Raw genomic sequence first — 22,110 nt, 5'->3', positions numbered from 1 at the left:
TGAGGAGGAGAGTTTGAGTGGCTAAAGACTCTCCAAGGACCACAGCTGGAGAACTGCAGAAAATAGTTGAGTCTCGGGGTCAGAAAACCTTTAAAAAAAATTGTCAAACAGCACCTACACCACATGTTGTTTGGGGGGGTTTCAAGAAAAATTCTCCAAGCTCATCCAAAAACAAACTCCAGCATATTCTGTTATCAGACACGACTGGAACTTCAAATGGGACTGGCTTCGGATGAAGGAATGGTCTCTGATCTCTTGTCATGTGTTCTCTAACCTCATCAGGCATTATAGGAGAAAATTTAGAGCTGTTAAACTGGCAAATGGAGGTTTCAAAAAGTATTGAATAAAAGGGTGCCGTTAATTGTGGCCAATGTGTATTAGAGAAAAACATTTATTTCATAATGATATTTCCCCCCCCCATTTTAAATTCTTATTATCCAATGAAAGGTTAGATTTTTGTGAATTTTTAAAATAAAAGATCAAAAGGATTAACAATGCAGATTAATTTTCACAGCCTTCTTTGGTCATATTTACCAAGGGTGCCGATATTTTTGGCCATGACTGTACATGCTTACTGACCAGAATGGAGAATGAAACCTAAAAACAGAGTGCAGAATTGCATTAATACCTAAATAAATGTTGTTGAAATAACTGCAAGAGTTAGCAGTTCTTCAGCAGCAATTAAAGTATTTGCTCGTGGCGTACGAAGCAGCACTTGCTCACACCACCAGCTAATTCCCAGCGGTGATAATTATACACACACACACACACTCCACCCTCTTACACTCCAGCAGGACTCTAAAAATAAACCCTCTGAATTATCTTCTTCCTCATAGTAATTACAGTTTTTGAAATCATCCCCTTAAATTGGCGGCGGTACATTTATCTTGTTGGTTTCACTGATGTGGAGCCATGCATCCAGCAGATGCCCGTGCACGAGAAGCTGCAGCTTGACACACCGTCTGATCTCAAGCTGTGGTAATGATAGCATGCAGATGTTAATTGAGGAAGCTTTGCTAACGAAATCCGTGAATGTGCTCTGGTCTCTAAGGAGCAGTTTCTAAGAGAACAAATCAGTTATGTTCTGATATGGTCTATTTTATTTTAGATGCATTTATTTATTTAGTAAAATAGTACCCTGTCCTGCATAGTTTATTTTGTTTGAAATTAAACAAAATTGATTTACAGTATACTTGAAACAAGAACAAATATCAATGTGTATGAAAATGTGTTTTCTCTTTTCATGTTGCCGAATTATTTCGCTTTAATTTATTCCTTCAATGTTCTTTACTTGGTCTCTAAAAGGTCTTTAAAAGGCCTTAAATTTACCTTCAAAAAACATGCAGAAACCCTGACCAACCTGGACAGGTTATGTGACATCCTCAACCTCATCTTCATCCTAAAGTTGAACCTGTGCAGTTCTGATTAATAACAGTTGCGAACAACTAATATAGACCGTAAATGAATACATTTTAGAGCTCAGTTGTGCTGTTTGCTTTTTTAAAACAAAAATTCTGCAAATATTTTCCATTACTGTTGTTATGCATCCAGATCAGGAACAAGACCTTTCGACTCATGCCAGTGTTTTTGCATCAGAACGATTGGTATGCGAACCCTTAAAAGTATGAATCATCTCATACAAACACATCAGATTTGGCATTTAAACTCTAGGAGACAGACTTAGTATTGAGACCGTATTGAACAGGAATGAATGGAATGTAAAACAGTGCCTCTTCATTTAAGGGTCCGTGCACAAAACAAAGATTTACTACATTTGTAAGCACCATGTAAACATTAACAACCTGTCTGCAGCTAAAAAGCTGTGTTTTACCAGTTTAAAGCAGCTTTTAGACATCTATTAATGTCTTTAAATTTGTTTTAGACCCCCAGTGATAACCTTTGACCCTGAGTCTTCAACTCTAACATCAAGCCACATAGTTCACAGTGGATTTTAAAGCAATAGTTGCCTAAAAAGGATTTGTTCATCTTTAATGTCATTATTAAACTTGTATTATTTATTTTATTGCATGAAGCACAATAAGAGATGTCAGAGTTTCAAATGAAGGCAAGTGAGATTTGAGAGAGGATTATCAGAAAATAAATCAATTATACCCACATTTTCCAATCTGATTGTCTCTTCTGGCTCTAGTTGTCTTGCTCAGTGGACTTTGAATGCCTCTGTATTGCTTGAGTGAGTGTGTGAGACCGCGGGTGTAGGGTTGAATTTTCAGTGTCGGGTTTTCCTCCCGAAGGCGCACAGGCAGTGTCCCGTAACACTCAGTCCACTCACCCTGAACTATCTCTATGCCTGCTACTGTCTCCATGTCCACCTTCACACAGAAGCTGCAGAGAGGAACACTTTCAATGGAGGTGTAGGAAAACGTATCCCTTCTCCCTGCCCTCCCCCAGTGCCTTTACATAACAGAACTTCCATCTTTTCATCAGCCCACCTCGCTTTGTCTCTTTTTGGCTTTTCTTTTGACTCTCACTCTCTCTTTCCTTCGTACTCCACTTTGCCACTTTTCTCACGAGTCTAACAAAAGCAGGGACAGTTCCCTGTCTAAATGGGGCACATCTCCCAGGCCTGACGGATGCCTCTAGAACACCCTTATCCAAACAGAAGCCTTTGAACGCAGCCTCTGTCTCCATGGCGGTCACTCACAGTGTCAAAGTCTTCAGCTTCGGTGTGTGGGCCAAACGTGGGGCAAATGTTACCTAAATGTAGACAGACACTTTAGCCGAGAGGCACCTTTTTAGATGTTATCATCATGAAAGGGGGGATTACTTGTCCTTTTTTGGAGCAGGAGAAGAAGGGAAAAGGGTATGTGACTCCATCTATCTCTGGAGGCCCCTCACTTTGAAAATCAGTAAACATTTTAATCCAAGCTGCAGATGAGCCGCCTTCTGAGTTTTCAGTTTAAAAGAAAAATGAGAGATTATAAAAAGGGAAGACGAGGCCATTTGTAGGTTGTTAGTGTGTTACTGTACATTAGCAGAATGGATGTGACCCTTTGATATCCTTTTTCAGGCATCATCGCTTACACGGAGTATCTCTTTTTGCTCTGCATTCTGACAAGTGAGTATATGACCTCTATCTCTCCATCTTTTCTCTCTCTATGTCTCCTTCCCTTAACCTTTCATTCTTATCCCATGCTTTATTATTCTGTGCCCCTCTCTTTTGAAATCAGCACACTATGCATGTTTCCTATTTTAAACATGAATCAAAGATCGTTCTGGTCCATGGATGTTTTACGTCTGTAGTGTGGCTCAGACCTCAGACAAGGCCCACCCATACTCTCACCCTCACCAAAAAAAAAAAAGTTTCTCTAAAGCCACATTTTACTCACTGCACATTTAAAGGTTCCGATTTCAGGCCAAAGGGAGATTTTGCTGCTCAGAGGTTGCTCATTTAAATCTCAGGAGACTGAGTTCTGTGTTATATTTTATTTGAATACAGGAAAAGCACATGAAATTTACATGTGCAATCACATGTCAAAATCACATGTGAAATACAGTGGGTATGGAAAGTATTCAGACCCCCTTAAATTTTTCACTCTTTGTTATATTGCAGCCATTTGCTAAAATCATTTAAGTTAATTTTTTTCCTCATTAATGTACACACAGCACCCCATATTGACAGAAACATGTGAACATGGGTTTTACACATTTATACTATGAAAATGTTCCAAAACCACATGTTTCATGTGAGTTTCAAATGTTTTTCACATGCGATTGCACATGTGAAGTTCATGTGCTTTTTCTGTAATATTAAATGCTTCTCAGAAAATTATTTGGAAGAAATATAAATACATATGTGACCCTGGACCACAAAACCAGTCTTAAGTCGCTTGGGTATATTTGTAGCAATAGCCAAAAAACATTGTATGGGTCAAAATTATCGATTTTTCTTTTATGCCAAAAATCATTAGGATATTAAGTAAAAATCATGTTCCATGAAGATATTTTGTAAATTGCCTACCATAAATATATGGCCAAAACTTAGTTTTTGATTAGTAATATGCATTGCTAAGAACTTCATTTGGACAACTTTAAAGGTGATTTTCTCAGTATTTAGATTTTTTTTGCACCCTCAGATTCCAGATATTCAAATAGCTGTATCTCAGCCAAATATAGTCCTATCCTAACAAATCATACATCAATGGAAAGCTTATTTATTCATAAATTTTATGACCAGTGTTGGGGGTAACTCATTACAAGTAATGCGAGTTACGTAATCAGATTACTTTTTTCAAGTAACTAGTAAAGTAACGCATTATTTTTTTAATTTACAAGAAAATATCTGATTGATTGGGTTTTTGGTCCATGGTCACATATATTTGCATTATTTAAAGAGTATTCTTGAATTGACGTAGTACCCAAAAATCTTACAAGTTCACAAAATGGGCAAAGTATTTGCATTTTTTAAATCAAAAGAATTAATCGAAAAGTAAACAAAAAAATTAAGAAATGAATAAAATAAAAAAGATAAAAGAAATGTTGATCACCTACAGGATCAAAAGTACGTTTATCCTTATGCATATATGAAGTTCCATGTATATTTGTCATCTAGACACAAATGAGACCAATGTTACGTTACACTAACTGTATAGAGATATGAATGAATGTGGATAGCATAGCGCAGATAATTTAGTGATGGAAGAATTTGTGAGAAATACGAGTTCACAATAAAATCACAGACAAGTTTTGTGCCAAGAAGCACAGTTTGTTACATTGTTGAGATTTCTTCTGAAACATTCATGTGTGAGATAACTCTTTATCTCAAGATAAAATGTCTGTGAAGCAGGAGACTTCAGCAAAAGTGTTCCGTTCACTATTTAGGAGGAATGACTGAGATGTTAAGTAGATCTCATTTATGATTTTCCATTCATAGAGTTGTCTATGGCCGTTTGACTAAGCTAGTGTCTTAAATTATAGCTGTAACACAGAAACACGCTGCCTAACATGTTCTCTTGTGCTGTTGCTTAGGCAACATAACAAAGTGAAGACATGTGGCTCTTGACGGGTTCAAAAACACATGAAGAGAGTGATGAAAGGAAAAGTGGTGAAGGCAAACGTGTATTGCAAGTTCTTGGGGTGATAACAGGTTCTTAGAAATGTGGGCCTCACCTCTGATCTGATTATTGCTTTAGCCACCTAGTGACTTAACGTTTAATAGTGGTTTACCAGATTGACTGCAAAATTTGCAGTGCTTAATGAGCAAATACATTTATACATTGTATTGTTTTATTACATTTGTGCTACAACTTATAATACTAGGCCTGATATAACATTCTTTTCACATCTATTCTTTAGAGCCTCATGCAGGCTTTAAGATTGCTTTTAACATGTTTGATGCTGACGGTAACCAGATGGTGGATAAACGGGAATTTCTTGTGGTGAGTTGATAAATTGTTGATTCTAGCCCTTGATGTTTGTTTTTAAAAATAATTATTCAACTCACCGTTATTTATTTTCTTCCTTTTCTCTATTTCTTTTTATAGTTGCAAGAAATCTTTCGAAAGAAAAATGAGAAAAAAGGAAGAAAGGGAGATGCTGAAAAATCTGCTCAACTGGTAAGTTGATATCAGGATCTTTGTTTATAACAATATTGTAATCTGTTTTTCAGTCCTAGTTCTCCCAAATTGTAAATTTAAAATCAGAATCCTGTATTTTACACATTTGTACATTTAATAAAAAAATGCAACACACTATTTAGATGTATCCAAAATTCTATTATCATAGAACATAAATCTCCTGAGCTTGATAGTCAACATTTCTGATGATTTTTCCTCCTGTCATTCAACCATTTGTCGAGGGAAAAAAATGTCATGCACTATTTTGTTTTTTGTTTGTAGAAAGTGTCATAAACAGTATATTTAATTACTAATTAGGACGGTGTAGACAGTATCTCACTGTTGCATATTAATTTTGTCACCAAGGTGATTTTTAAAGGTACAGTTACTGTAGATGGCTTTATAAAGCTTGTAGTTTGATCGATATTTTCCAAACGGCCGGTATGGCTGGAGAAGAGTTTGATCCAAAATGAGTTTTAGTGATTGCTACTATCTCCCATAAGATGTTTCTTCAGAGCCATGAAAACTAGAGGATTTCATGAGATAAACATGGTTCAAAGGGTTTATGGCATTAACATGGAATACAGCCTCTATGTTTCTCCATTTACAACTTTCTCTGTCTTTTGTTCAATGTGATTGGGGATTCTTATTTAAAATTGTGTATGTTTTGTTATTCTTCTGTGTAAAGGGAAATGGATATTTTGTCATGACATGATAAAGGTTTTTTTTTTTTTAGTAGTATCAGGGCAAACATGACATGGGGCACAATATTTCTAGTGTTATTTTAAATGCTGCAAATGTACAGTGAGCCAGTGATTAAGGTCATATCAAACTGGGATTAAGATGCTTGTTTGTCAGATGACTTTGGGATAAAAATTTTGCCATTTTGTGAAAACTTAATCAGAGGTATTGTAAAGAGATCTTACATACTTTGTGTAAAAGTCTTTCAACACATCATTACTAAACTATATCATGTTCTACATAAGATATAGAAGGAGTGACATCCATTCACACTCTGAATTCAGCACTCTTTGAAAGAGCTTGGAGTGAGATAGTGGTACTGTAACCTGGTTAGTGGTGTTTGCATAAGTATTTGTTTTGCTCATACCTGGGGTTAGTGATATAACCCTAACCTAAGTATTAAACTTTGGCACATAAAGCATCCTACAGATATGTATGATATCTCAAATCATGCAGGCTGTTGAAGAGGAGTTGTGTTATAGGGATGCACTGATATAAAATTTAAAGTTTAGGGGTCAGTAAGTTTTTTTTGTTTTTTAAGAAATGAATACTGTTATACCACAAGGACATTATTTGATCAAAAGTGACAGGAAAGTAATTTATATTGTTACGATTTTTTGTCAAATATTTTCAACATTGATAAGAAATGTTTTTTTGAGCTTCATGTCAGCATATTAGAAGGATTTCTGAAGGATCATGTGAATAATAAATTAAATAATAAATAAATACATTAAAATATGTTAAAATAGAAAGTGGTTATTGTAATAAAATTTCACAATATTTATTTTTTAAATGTACTAATGTAGTTTTGATCAAATACAGCCTTTGTGACCATAAGCCCTTCTTCCAAAAAACATAATTTAAAAAAAGTACTGCCCCCAAACGTTTGGTGTCTGTGTGTGTGTGTGTGTGTGTATAGTGCATCCCTATTTATTACATTTTTATCAGAATTAAAATTTTTTGCTTTAGCCAGATGACAAATTGGGTTAAAAATCCCATTGATGGCTATTGAACAATGGGCCTGAGCCATATTTTGACAACACTCTAGCGCTAGAACACCTTAACCATGCCTGGACAACCAACCACAACAGCCTAGAATCATAACTGCGAGTTTTGCACAGGCAAGCACCAGTCACATTATCTTCAGAAAATGTACAAGCCTAGTTATATATGGGATGCTGAAAATCCCCCATATATATATATCCTAAAAACATCTGAGTACATTTGGCCATCCACTGTCCCGGATGCATAACCCTTCTTATCTCATTCACATGTCCAGTTTCTCAAGGACTGTCTGAGAGGGAGCCAGTCTCTTGCGAAAGTGTGCCAACTGTCCTGTGGTTAAACCACTTTCTACTCTTTGCATGTTTAACCTGTCTTTGTCCATCTCTTCTTATGTCGTTCTCTCCTTCCTCTCCTCTTCCGCATGCTGTGACCTCTCCTCTCGTCTCTGTGTAGAGTATGCAGCTCTATGGATATCAGGTTGCCCCCGTAAACAGCGTATGTATCACTCTGTCTGTCACACCCTCTGACCTGTGAACTATAACCTCTGTGTGAATCTTGAAATCATGGCAGGAATGATGGGAGAATGAGAGAGATCTGCAGATGACTGAATGAAAATGTGGAGGGAGGTGGAGTGGACCTCAGAGGTCAGAGAGCATGTGGGTGTTTTGCCACAATCAGTCTAATTTGATTCTTATTGATTTTAGTTTCTTTAACCACAACGTGTCAGTTACAAACTTCGTCAGTGGGCTATAAAGAACAGGTCTGGGTAAGAGTAGGTGGAGTTGTTGGTGTAAAATGTGTTTTCTATTGAGCCAGCTCTGGAGTCTTTCACATTCACTTATTAAATAACTTGCATTACATCTCTCAAATGAGATGTTGATGTTGCTTCTTCTAGACAACAATGAGATTAAAGGGACATTTAAAAAGTCAGAGATTTCAATATGAACTCAAACATTTTTTTCTCAACTCTTTCAAGACCACGTTAATGGATTTATGCTATCATTATATACACTACCATTCAGTGTGAAGTCAATAAGATTTTAAAATAATTGAGTCATATTTTATTCAGCATGTATGCATTAAATTGATCAAATGTGCCAGTGAAGACATAACATTTATAATGTTACAAAATATTTCTAATTCAAATAAATGCTGTTCTTTTGAACTTTATATTCATCGAATAACCATATAATAAGGTATCACACAAAGCACAATCATGTGGCACTGAAGACTAATAATAGACAACTGTAGTAATGGACTAATAGCTGCTGAAAATTAAATTCTTTGCCATAGAAAGCAGTTTTTTAAATTGTAATAATATTTTACAGTGTTACTATTTTTACTGTATTTTTTATTAAATAAATGCATCGGTTGATGACAGTGCAAACAACATACTAAAAATTTATTTTATTTCTAAATAAAGTTCATTCTAATTACTATAGACTAACACACAAAACATTTTTACAATGTTACCAAATTTATTATTATTATTATTAGTGGACAATTCTGTTCACACAAAAACAAAAAACATCCACTTTCACGTTTAGATCAAGTACAAACACAAACATCTACACAAGAGTTTCCATTAAAAGCCCTCCTGAACTGGTGATAATTTTTCCAGTTCTGTGACGTTTGGATAAAGCCACTGTTGAATATCTGTGAATCCCAGAGAGTGACAGAGTGAAAGACAAGGGTCTTCATTGTCTATTAAAGTGGCTCCTTGCAGCACAGGACTGATGAGAGAAATATATTTCCTGTTTTCCTTAACTTGATGCGTCACTATTAGTCTCTCAGCCTCTGTATAAATAAAACTGATGATAAATCATTGAATTATTGAATGCTGTCATGTTGTGAAGTCAGAATCAGTTATTCTGCTTACATCATGACTACTCTGTGTGTTTATCACAAGAAAAAAATCCTCGCCCCCAAAAAACCCTTTCTTGTGCCAGTATATTGCTTAAAGGGGTCATATGATGCTGCTAAAAAAACATTATTTTGTGTATTTGGTGTAATGCAATGTGTTTATGCAGTTTAAGGTTCAAAAAACACATTATTTTCCACATACTGTACATTATGGTTTCTCCTCTATGCCCCGCCTTTCTGAAACGCGTCGATTTTTACAAAGCTCATCGTTCTAAAAAAGCAAGGTGTGCTGTGATTGGCCAGCTATCCAGTGCGTTGTGATTGGCCGAATACCTCAAGCGTGTGACGGAAATGTTACGCCCATATTGTGATGATGCCCTGTCAGGCCGGAGCAGTGATTCAAAAACATGAAAACCCATTATAAACGAGGCATTTCATTGCATCCAGTGGGGACATAATTATGGATTATAATGACTTATACTGTCTTTTTACGCGCTGCGTTGCATTGCATCAAAACATAAAACATTAAACATAAAACCATGTCTGCATTTGTGATCGGAGAAATTACAAACAACAACCCTACTCTACACTGCCCAAAAGACTCGCTTTAAATATATAAAATATAAAAACTCTTTTAATATAAAAAACGTACTTGCAGTCAGAAAAGCCGGCATTGTAGTCTACTCTTCCGGATCAGGAAACGGTCCTCCATAAAATGTGCTGCACACATCTGAATATTTGGGTTGAAGTGTTCTGGAACAGTGTTGTAAAAACTACTTAACCACTGATTTCTAGTCGTGTCCATTTTTGAAAGGTCAAACAAAGTAGTTTCGCTTTCACAACGAGCGTCACACACGGTGGCTTAGAGTGAGTGGCGGTGGCCTAGAGTGAGCAGAGGCCCGGGGATAAAGTGAGGAACGGCCAGCGGGCTGAGTGAGCAGAGGCGGCAGATTCAACGAAGGAGCGTCCGGCGGGCTTGCGGCAACCACATGTAACGACCCCAGGCTGGACTCCGCTTCGTCCACGGTGAAAGCTGATCCGGCGATCTATAGCACAAAGTTGTAGTATTTCCTCAGAGACCAGCATGGATCAACTCCTGGCATGACGAAGCAGATATCGTCCTCTTTTGGAAGGCCAAACAAAGTAGTTTCGCTTTCCCAACAAATCACACAGTGCCTTCACGACATGGTGGCGGCAACAACAATACTACAGCGAGAATAAAAGTTACGCCTTCTTTCTTTGCATGAACATTTGGGCGGCGTTATGCAAATCTTCCCACATAGTGATGTAGATATGTGGGGGCGTTTTAGAACGAGCCATTTTAGGAAGGCGTGACTGACTCTTAACTTTTATAAAGAATATCTCTTTGGATTTGAGACTTTAGTCTTTGCAACTTTACAGATCTTCTTTATGCACCAAGAGCTTGTAACACTCCAAAGAGAAAGGAAAAATTGAAATCGCATCATATGACCCCTTTAAGTCTGAGCCACTGTTATTAGTTCAAAAGTGTCTGGAAAGAACATGGTGAAGTGATATGCATTTAAAAACAAACCTGAAAATATTCATAGACTGGACCAATCATAATCAAGATTTTGTGCTCTGGTATAAACTGAATACTGTGAGTGAATGATGACACACATGAGCCATTTCACAGAAGACTCTGTACGTGATATATTTATGTATATATATGCTGTTAAAACCTAAAACCTTGGTTAATATCCCAGATTTCTTTAAATTATTGATCACTCACCTCATAAAACCACATACAATTAGCATTTGGCTAACATCAAGTCCCCTCTCCCAATCTTCATATTAATCTTTCATACAGTATATTTAATTGTTCAGGTTGATAGATTTGCAATATATCCTTCATGGTTGAGAAAAGGACTGAGAGACCACCTGACACATCCTCTTATTAACCATGTCTGTCAAAGCTAACATGATAACAGCTTTCCATCTCATGCTAACCCCTCTGCAGGTGCTAAAAAAAGAGAGTCAGGAGTTTGTGCCCAGGAGCTACTGGGACATGCTGAGACGTGGCGCGAGCCAGGCCCTGTTTTCTGACCTGGCAGAGGTACAGCTATAGCCCTCTGTCCTCCAGTCTCATCCCATGTTTTTATTTGTCCCTAGCCATCCCTAACACAATGCTCTTACCTGGAAAAGGTACATCATAACTTTTATTCCTCCCTGTTTTATCATCCCAACCCTATAACATCATCATTTAAATTACCTATGAATATCCTTTTATTTGTATTAATTTCATCCCTCTTTTGTATGTATTTAATCAACTGTTGATCTTCTAGTAAATCTGTTTTTGATGCTTCACTCCAAAAACCAATCAATCAACCAATCAGTATTTTTGCCTTGTTTTTCAGTAAAAACACAGAAACATCCTAAAACAAGATACTTTTGTTGATATAAATTCACTTGATAAGAAAAAAAAGTCTGGCTTTCAGTGAATGTCTTATTTTTTAAATTATAAGTATGGAAGTGTATTTTCCAAAAACTCAGATTAAAAAATAAAAACTCTATTGGGATGTTTTAATTTTAAATATTAAAAACCTTCACAGTAGTAAGGTATAAAGCTGCAAATTGTTAAAAAAAAATTTAGTGTTTAGTGGGCGGTGAACATTTGGGCGGTGTTATGCAAATCTTCCCACATCGTGACGTAGACATGTGGAGGCGTGTTTGAACGAGGCGTTTTAGGAGGGCGTGGACCAGTCTTAACTTTTATAAAGAATATCTCTTTGGGTTTGAGACTTTAGTGTTTGCAACTTTAGGGATCTTATCTATTCACGAACAGCTTGTAACACTCCAAAGAGAAAGGAAAACTTGAAATCGCATCATATGACCCCTTTAAACCAACTGCGAATAATAACATAATATCGTGAGTGCTCTCAGCAGGCAGGCACATTAAAGGCCTTTGTTTGTACACTGAATATGTCAGAATACATCTGCTCATCCTGATGGTGTGTTTGTGTTCTTAATGGCTAATAGAGGGCGTCTGTAGGAAGCAGTAGTTTAATGATTGTGGAGAGCTGTGTGCAGATGCCCTGTATTTACTTAGTCTGTTATTCACAATGAAAGGGTAATTTCAGCTTGGCTTCCTCAGATGACACAGCAGTTAGACAGGTCTGTTTGTCTGAGTTGGCAACTGCAGGGTAGCAGACATTGTGTGTTTGTGGGCTAAAGGGCGCATGCTAGCATGTGTGGAAGTGTGATTGGGGTTACTCATCTTAGAAGTCGACAGCAGTAATCACTGTTTTTACCGCTGTTTTTAGATCAAAGAGTAAAAAGCTTCAGGCAGTGTCTAAGTCACACTGTGGGCCTGGCTGTGGTGTTACATAGAATGATGACCTCACATTAATGGTTTCCTGTAACCACAGTGTTGTGGTGTCACTCTTCCAGCAGATTGATTATGAAATTGTGAAAGGAGAAAAACATCTATAAATGTTTTAGATAAAAGAGAGATTAGTTTATTTATCCGTTTCAGTCACATGACTTTTCTGCTCCTCTGCCATATTTATGACCACCAGCGGGCAAAGTAATGGGGGTGAATACAAAAACACAAAGATACCAATAAAAGAAATGTTGAAATTTGGATTTGATCCATACCAGATCCCAGAAAACATTTTACAGATCTCAAGTTAGGCTAGAACCTACCAAATTTAACATTTGTGGATATTTATTTAAGCTACACTGAAAAAATGGTGTTGGATTTTTTTGCTTGTAATTTATTTTTATTTCAGTTATAGTTTTAATTCAGTTTTTTTCCAGCATTGTATTTTAGTATATAAAATAAATATATTTAGCATATAGAATATTCTACCAAATCTAACATTTACAATATGTATATATTTAATCTACACTGAGAAAAAAAATGGTGTAGGATTTACTTTGAAACAATTTTCACTCAGGAATTGCTAGTAAATGATTGCTCAAAAGAAGAAGCGACAATTATAAGAACACTCCACTATTTTTGAAAATAGGCTCATTTTCTCCCCTAGAGTTAAACAGTTGATTTTTACCATTTTCGAATCCATTCAGCCGATCTCCAGGTCTGGCGGTAGCACTTTTAGCTGTAGCTTAGCATAGATCATTGAATCTGATTAGACCGTTAGCATTTCGCTCAAAAATGACCAAAGAGTTTCGATATTTTTCCTATTTAAAACTTGACTCTTCTGTAGTTACATCGTGTACTAAGACCGACGGAAAATGAAAAGTTGCGATTTTCTAGGTCGATATGGCTAGGAACTATACTCTTATTCCAGCGTAATAATCAAGGAACTTTGCTGCCGTACCATGGGTGCAGCAGGCGCAAATGATATTACGCAGCGCTTGAAAATAGTTCCCAGCTAGGTAACTTCCTATAAGCCTATTTTCAGGTGCTCCGTAATATCAAACTCGCAACTTTTCATTTTCCGTCGGTCTTAGTGCACGATGTAACTACAGAAGAGTCAAGTTTTAAATAGGAAAAATATAGAAACTCTTTGGTCATTTTTGAGCGAGATGCTAATGGTCATTGACAGGTCATTGGCAGCTACCCTTTAAGGCAGCATCCTAATCAGTATGAAACCTAATAAGTGATTGATTTAGAGCGTTCTTACATAAGTAGCAAGTAGCAACTGTTAAGGGTCACTTATACTTGCATCACACTAATAATGCTCCTCACCTTACACTTACAGTTGTTTCCAACAGAGCTGCAATGTTGTGAATATGTACAAAAAATTAACAGCACACACAAATATTGGGTGAAATATTGTGTTTTAGTTAGGTGGAACTGCTTTTTTTGTCAGTATTGAATGAAATATATATGTGAATTAAAAATCAGCAAAATGTTCTATCGACATTCGACTTGGAGAAGCTGCAGTGTATATGATGCTGCCTTTGAATTTAGCTAAAACAAGGTATCTTAGAGGACAGCATACTTGTATACTTTTAACCTACTTTTTTGGATCAGCTTCTGACATGAGAACATGCCTACTATCCTTTTGGAACAGTCTCTTGGAAGGCTGTTAATGAATGAATAAAAAGGTATTTGCTTTATTTATCACAATTGTGGTTTTATATCTCACAATTGGGACTTTTTTATTTTAAATGTTATTTCACAATAATGGTCATTCTATTCTATTCTATTCTATTCTATTCTATTCTGGACTGGTACTTCCATGCTCTTGGGATCAGAAGTTAACATTTTCCCCCTGTTTTACAGTCAACGTTTTACAATTTTGTGTTATTTTAATATGTTGATAAAACACTAAACCTCTATGACACTGAATCTATCTGGCTAGTGAAAAAGAATCATTGTTTTTCTCTTTATAACTACCCACTGATTGTATCTCCATGGATAGGATTTTAAGCTAGAGGTACAGCATGGACTTGCATTCTGGCCCGCTTTATTGCACAGAGGCCCGTAACCATGAGAAGAGATGTTTAGTGTTTATGTCTGGTTTTACCTGGCATGATTTGGCTCTTCTTGCAGATGAGGGTGAAGCATGGGTAGAAAAGAAAAGAAAAACAACCTGGATTTGCACCTTTCGGCCACCCTCTTCCAGGTTTTTGGATGCCGTGCCACTGGCAAAAGTTTTTTTTTTTTTACTGGTGAATGAACAACATGAGCTCCACTTGATAAAAGTTTTCCTGAGCTCCACTTGGTAAAAAGGATTCATCATACTTTGAAGATAGCTCAAATTGTTCTTTAACTTTAGAGTTGAGGTGTTTAAACAAACTGAGGATTCTCTCTAGAGAAGGAAAGGTGGAATTTGCTCACGTGTGCATTTCTTTCACAAATCTCTTGCAGATACGCTGTGTGAAAGTTTGCTGCAGAAACGCATGCAATATGGATGCTTTGTGTGTCTTTGCTTTTGTTGTCATGTCTTGGTGTCCTGTATTTACATCTGGTATTAATGTCCGATCCTGACAAGCGATTTTTGTGAACGGCTCTCTTAAACCACATTCAGTGGTAATTGAATATACCAGATGTATACAGGGGGTCTATATGTGCACAACTGGCATGTCTGTGTGCATTTCTGTGTATCATTGCTCTTTGTGTTTTTGTTTTATTCTAATATACAATCTTTATGCCATTCTCGCCCACATATGGTATAAAGATCTGCACGCCTTCTCAAAACTTGTCCTCTGTAGGCTCAGGGGAGAAATGATAAATGGATGCACCCTTTCAAGGGCTGGATGGCTGGTACTCTGAATGGCTCAGCAAGCATATGATGGACTGATTTCTTATTCCAGAGACAGAAGGATTTTTGTCTTATTTTCTTCTTTCTCATTTTGCTCTCTTTACTGCCACTCCTCACCAATCGCAGCGTGCCGATGAGAACATGATGATTGACACCACTCTGCTTGTGCACTTCTTTGGCAAGAAGGGGAAGGCAGAGCTAACGTTTGACGACTTCTACAGGTATGACAACTTGGGTTGAAAAAAGCTCTAAAAACATGCCACTAATTCATATCCACTTGGCAAGGATGGATGTGTGAGAACTAATGTCCATCAAGCAGGTAGAAGGAAATGTTGAAATCAGTTAACAGCTTGTCCTAACAGGATGTGGCATGATAAAATGTCAAAAAAAGTATTTAAAAACATCTCCTATCCATCTCCTAAGGCTGCAAACTGACTCTGACTCTTATTGCGGTCATTGCTCTCTCAGATTTATGGATAATCTGCAAACTGAGATGTTGGAGATCGAGTTCCTGACTTATTCCAAAGGCATGACCACCATCAGCGAAGAGGACTTTGCGCGAATCTTGCTGCGCTACACTAATGTAGAAGATATCCGCAGCTACCTGGAGAATGTGCGACAGTGCATACCTGATGAGAAGGTAATGAGTAACATCACCTCTAACTTCATCTGAAAGGAAGGTGTAGGACAACTTTGACAACCACCTCCCCCATGCTCACACTTTCACCCAACAGCATTACATGGTTCAACACTTTGTGCCCCAAAAGGAAATTGTATATTAAAAATACAACTACAATTTAATTTTTATTAACTTACACATATATTTGTTCTATGCATGTATAAAGTTCTCTTATTCAGCCCAAAAATACACACATTTCCACACCTGGAGTGCTCATTAACCCTTGAATGTTCAAGTGCCCCTTTAGTGAGTGTGCATGGGACACTTGCATGTAAACTGCAGTTTAATCTTATAGTCTTTCTGTTCTAACCCCTCTACAACTTAGGTGACTAAACCTTTTCATCCTGCAGACAGCCATATTTCTTACTATATGTTTATTTAAGAAGCGAGTGTCAAACTCACACATTGTAGTAAAGTGGAACTGGTTGTTTTAAAGGAATAGTTAACTCAAAAATAAAAAGAAATGTGCTGAAAATGTACTCACCCTCAGGCCATGCAAGATGAGTGTGTTTCTCCATTCAAGATTTAGATGAGTTTGTTTCTTCATTGGAACAGATCTGGAGAAATTTCAATTAAATTTAGCATTATATCATTTGCTCACCAGTGGATCCTCTGCAGTAAATGGGTGCTAAAGAAATGATAAAAACATTACAATAATCCACATGACTTTATTATTATTATTATTATTATTATTATTTTGACTATTTCTACAATGTAAAGAACTATTTCTTCAATGCAAATGTTATATTATGTGTCTCTTTGTTTGTTTGTTATTTTTTTATTTGTTCGGTATACTCTGCTCTCCATTCAAGATTTAGATGAGTTTGTTTCTTCATTGGAACAGATCTGGAGAAATTTCAATTAAATTTAGCATTATATCATTTGCTCACCAGTGGATCCTCTGCAGTAAATGGGTGCTAAAGAAATGATAAAAACATTACAATAATCCACATGACTTTATTATTATTATTATTATTATTATTATTTTGACTATTTCTACAATGTAAAGAACTATTTCTTCAATGCAAATGTTATATTATGTGTCTCTTTGTTTGTTTGTTATTTTTTTATTTGTTCGGTATACTCTGCCCCTATAGTAATTCTTAAAAACAGGCTCTGTTCAAACTGCATATTAATCCAATCTTTAGTGACTGTCAGAAGAAACCTGATTCCTTTTTTTTTCCAGATATTCTCATCAGTATCCAGTATATCTATACTGATTGCTGTAATAATGATGCATTCATATACGTAGTAAAGGTGTAATATAGTCATATAAGATGCAGGGTAAGTTCCAGCTCTATTACAGTGTACAAAAACTTCCTGTATTCTCTCTGTTATCCCTGTTTATCACACACTGGAAGAAAGCAGAGGTTTGTCCCTGCCAGAATGATTCGTCGTCCCGCAGCTCTTGATCAGATCGTGTTTTGTTTGGATTTGCCTTTCATTTTGTTTCAGTTGTTTTCCCGCTCTTTGATTTTGTGGCACATGTTCAAGAAAGTAAATTCCCTTTACTTTCAACCAGCTAAGATTATCTTGTTGTGAGAACTTTCGATATATTTCTTGAGTTTAAATTATATTCAAATCTACAGTGGCCCCAGAAAGTATTTGGTTGCTTCATCCACACTTAAAATATCTATCTATCATCTATCTATCTATCTAACCTGTCTGTCTGCCTACCTACTTGTCTACCTCTCTACCTTATTTGTCTGTCTACCAACTTGTCTCTACCTACCTAGCTGTCTGTCTACCTACCTATATATCTATAATATTTATAATGAAATTTCTTCATTTCTAAGTGAAGTGTCCAAATACTTTTTCGCCCACTGTATTTGTGTGGGTGCGGTGTGCGTATGTGCTTGGGGCAAAGTTTGTGATTGAATAAAGATTGTCATGCTGCCCATCTAAAACGGGTCACCTGATGTAGGTTTCTCCATGCGTGACTGCTCTCTTTTAGCTCTTTCCCAGTCCCATCCGAGGGATCTGTTTGTGTTGAAGGTATCAGGTTTTGGGGCCCCTTTGAGCAGTTTGTACATTTGGCTAGAATGACTGCACCCTCTTCTCAAATTCCCACGGAATAGACCCTAAACTCACTTTTATGGAATTTTATGGTTTTCCACAAGAGTGCCAAGTCCTGAACTCAAACCTACTCAACAGTTAAGCCTAATGTGAAACTAGAACTATGTTAAATACACACCAGAGAGGTTTGTGTGGATTACCATAGCTGTGACAAGCCTTTCCTGTGTTTGTTTAAGGTATTTTCTACCTCATTACCCTTTATCTTTTCCTACAACCAAAAAGCAGATCCGTGTTACAACACACTGACACCCCAGGGAAAAGTTTTAATCATAAATTTCATTTTGACAGGCAGGACAATATGCTGCAGTATTCTATGCATTCAGTTCTAAAATGTAAATTCCTTTCATCATTTACTCACCCTCATGACATATAGTATCCCTTTCTTTCTTCTGTGGAACATGTCTTGGGTGCTTTTGTGCATGTTTTGTCAAATGTTATAAAGATATCAAAATCTTCAAAATGAGTTTCACAGAAGAACGAAATGCAGGGTTTGAACAACATGAGGGTGAGTAAATGAAGACAAAAATATATCATTTTTGGGTGTACACTGTAAACTATACTTTTCAAAAGTTTGGGGTCGTTTTTTTTCTTTTATTCATTAAGGGCACGTTTAAATGATCAAACTGATTAAACATTGATTACAAACCTTTCTTTAATTTCAAATATTAAACAGCACAACTGGTTCCAACATTGATGATAATAGGAAATGTTTCCACTGCATCAAATCAGCATATTATGATTTGTGAAGGATCATGTGACCCTGAAGACTGGAGTAACGACTGCAGGAAATTCAGCTTTGCCATCACATAAACAAATCCAGTTTAATTTTAAAATGTATTCAAATAAATATAAAAAGGGGTATTTTGAATTGTAATAATATTTCAAAATAATGCTATTTTTCAGTAAATATATTCAGCCTTGGTGAGTATGAGACTTGTTTTTAAAACATAAAAATACCCCAAACTTTTGAGCTGTTTTTAAGACATTCTTGGTGTTCTGTTGTCAGTCAGTAGTAAGTTATCTCTTTGATTCCAGTCTATGATGTCATGCTTGCTGTTTGTTTTCGCTTCTCCGCATTTAGACAGGCTGACAATTTTATGACATTGTGCTGTAAAATGACTCATGCCTTTCATTGTCGCATGTATCATTGTGAGCAGTGTGGCAGAGAACAAAGAGCAGAACATGCATCAGCAAACAAGCATGAGTGGCACAGCGTCTGATTTCTTTTGCATATATCAAAATGTTGATTTATTTTTGTCCATCATTGCACTTGTCTGTTCAGTACAGATTCGCTTGGGTATGAAATGCCATTTGTGCTTGTGGATTTTGTGTGATGTTATGTCACTCACAGATCCAGTTTAGGTCAGTTTATGGCAGCTCTGTCGGTTTGAATGGATGTCTCAGATTAAAAGATTTATTTTGCCCGTGTCTTTTTGCTCTTTTCTTTCATGATCAGGGCATCACCTTTGAAGAGTTCAGGTCTTTCTTCCAGTTCCTCAATAACCTCGAAGACTTCGCCATTGCCATGCAGATGTACAACTTTGCCTGTCGTTCCATTGGACAAGGTGAAATACTTTGGACCTACCACTGCATACTCAAAATACTATAAGAAAACCAAAAAATGAGCTGATCCTGTTACATTAAATTTGTGGAGCAAATTCACTATCCGAATGCGTCTCTCTCTGTCTTCCAGATGAGTTTGCTCGTGCAGTGTATGTTGCAACAGGCCTTAAACTGACCCGTCACCTCGTTAACACCATCTTCAAGATATTTGATGTAGATCATGATGATCAGCTCAGTTACAAAGAGTTCATTGGTATCATGAAGGACCGGCTGCACCGTGGAGGCAGGGTAAGAGAGGGGTGTAGGGGAAAGAATGGTGCATCATCTTTTACATCACTGAGTTATTACAAGCGTTCGAATGTAATTGTAAGAGCTAAGGACAGTATCACTGCAACTATAGCGCCACCTAGTGTTAAGTGGCTAAATCTGTACAATGAGCTTCCTTTAGAGTTTTTAATCATTATTATTAGGACTATTTCTAATCGTAACATTTTCTTCTGATAAAAGTATTTTCGCATATTTTTTCCTGTAATCTAGCTAGTTGTTTGTTGATAGTAAATAAAAAAGTTATTGTTTTTTTAATAGTAATTTTGTCAGCTAAAGTAGCCTAATGACTAATTTGCTCTCTTTTCTGCAGGGCTATAAGGCCGTAGAGCGTTTTACTTCATTTAGATCGTGTCTGAAGAAGGAACTGGCCGGCAGATAAGTAACCCTATATATATATATATATACACACACACACACACCCACACAAACACACACACACACACATTATTGAAAAGTTTGGAGTTGTTGTTTTTTTTTCATAAAAGTAAACTTATGTTTACAAAGACTGCATTTATTTGATTACAAGTAGTATAACAGTAACATTGTAACATATTAATATATGATATTATTATATATAATATATTATAATTAAATTATATTATAATTAAATAGTTTTTAGCAGTAGTGTATATATACAATCTTACCATTCATGTTATATATTTTGTACAGGAAAAGCTTGATTTAATGAGTGAATATTTGAAAAGAAAATGTTTTAATTAGCTCTTTTCCATTTTCCTTTGCACCAGGTGAATGACAATCAGGAACGTGGCTTTTCTGTCTCCGAATGAAACTGATTTGTCTGCTCTGGAAATGTTTGAGAGAGAAGACATAGTGCTAGAGATTCCATCATAAAATCTACCTCCTCCTCTTCCTCTTTGAATCCTTGGGAAACTTGGATTGGGATAGTGTCTCTGCAATCAGCGCTCTGCACTGCATGTTCTAGTATCTGCACAGGCCTGCATGATCAAATTGTAATCAGCTGTTAATCTATTAATAATTTGCATGTAACCTGGAGGATGGCATATCTCTCTGCTGTGTATCTAAGTTTCAGCTGGTACAATTTTTGTATGTTTTGAAGTTGCACATGAGTGTCGTGGCAAAGTAAAGAGATAATTTTCATGCATTTTTAATAGAAATGTTTTAAGCAAGATGAGTTACTCTTTATGGCCTTTTATTCATCATATTTATACTATATTATATTGCATCATACCGTATATTTAATTGTGCCAATTACAAACAAAGCTATTTTCTTTTCCATTTTCAGGATTGTTTAAATATAGCTATTGAATCATACTGTGTGAAAACAGTAATACTTTATGATAATAGGCTACCAAAATCATAAATTGGGTTTGAAAGAGATTGTGTAGCTCATGTAGCATTAAGCCCAATAATGAGCATTGCCTTAATCTAAAATTGTTATTTTCTCACACAATTTATTTTTGAACAGGTATGAGTGTACAATGATTGTACAAGATTGACTTGCCTTCTGAGGCAATTAACAAGATGTTTAAGCACGCTTTTTAAGACTGTACTGTAATGCAAGCACTTAACAAATACAGACTTGAAATTCCATGTTTTTCAAGTCAATAAAGAAAAACATTTCTCACTGTGTTTTTAAGATTGTTGTGTCCAATGATTCTGCATGACATATAGGTTACTTATAATCTTCATATAGTCTGTACACAGGTTCTTATATTAGAATATTATTTCATCATTCTATGCATATTTAAAACATTTATAGGAGAAATAGATAATCTGCTCGGAAAAAGTTTCCGTGAGTGAAATTTTGAAACGTGCTGCTGGCTGTATTTGGTTATTAAATTTATCTTAAGGACGTATGTCTTCAGAATACCGCAAATGCTGTTTTCTGGGTTATAACAAATAGTCAAAAAATACCTGGATGAATAAAAATCTGAACTGAGTGAGCAGTTTACACTCTTGTCGGAACCTTATAAAGAGTGGGCGGTTTCGCTCCGGACATTTGTTAGTGCTGTACCAATTCACGATAAAACCCTACAGACACATGTTAACTTAAAAAATTGTGTATTCTTTATTTACTGTTATTTAAATGTATTTGCACTTTATATTT

General features: G+C 36.3%; 1 protein-coding gene across 4 annotated transcripts in view; it reads left to right on the top strand.

Annotated features, from left to right (window-relative positions):
* Nucleotides 1-21,615, top strand: part of LOC107562929 (calcium uptake protein 3, mitochondrial-like) — a 27,385-nt gene extending 5,770 nt beyond the window's left edge. The window contains exons 5-16 of one of the 4 annotated variants that reach the window (XM_016247684.1): nucleotides 3,029-3,076; nucleotides 5,314-5,396; nucleotides 5,502-5,573; nucleotides 7,773-7,814; nucleotides 11,161-11,256; nucleotides 14,534-14,548; nucleotides 15,503-15,597; nucleotides 15,845-16,016; nucleotides 19,588-19,696; nucleotides 19,825-19,982; nucleotides 20,332-20,396; nucleotides 20,765-21,615. In XM_016247684.1, coding sequence (XP_016103170.1) covers nucleotides 3,029-3,076; nucleotides 5,314-5,396; nucleotides 5,502-5,573; nucleotides 7,773-7,814; nucleotides 11,161-11,256; nucleotides 14,534-14,548; nucleotides 15,503-15,597; nucleotides 15,845-16,016; nucleotides 19,588-19,696; nucleotides 19,825-19,982; nucleotides 20,332-20,396; nucleotides 20,765-20,771 — 962 coding nt within the window. In that variant the 3' untranslated portion in view covers nucleotides 20,772-21,615. The remainder of the gene's footprint in view (nucleotides 1-3,028; nucleotides 3,077-5,313; nucleotides 5,397-5,501; nucleotides 5,574-7,772; nucleotides 7,815-11,160; nucleotides 11,257-14,533; nucleotides 14,549-15,502; nucleotides 15,598-15,844; nucleotides 16,017-19,587; nucleotides 19,697-19,824; nucleotides 19,983-20,331; nucleotides 20,397-20,764) is intronic. The other 3 variants (XM_016247686.1, XM_016247685.1, XM_016247687.1) reach the window with 3 other exon arrangements.
* Nucleotides 21,616-22,110: the final 495 nt, after the last annotated feature.

This window comes from Sinocyclocheilus grahami, unplaced genomic scaffold (genome assembly GCF_001515645.1).
Source record: "Sinocyclocheilus grahami isolate Dianchi unplaced genomic scaffold, SAMN03320097.WGS_v1.1 scaffold848.1, whole genome shotgun sequence".
In the NCBI taxonomy this organism is placed as follows: domain Eukaryota; kingdom Metazoa; phylum Chordata; class Actinopteri; order Cypriniformes; family Cyprinidae; genus Sinocyclocheilus; species Sinocyclocheilus grahami.
This window is presented reverse-complemented; position numbering and strand designations above follow the sequence as displayed.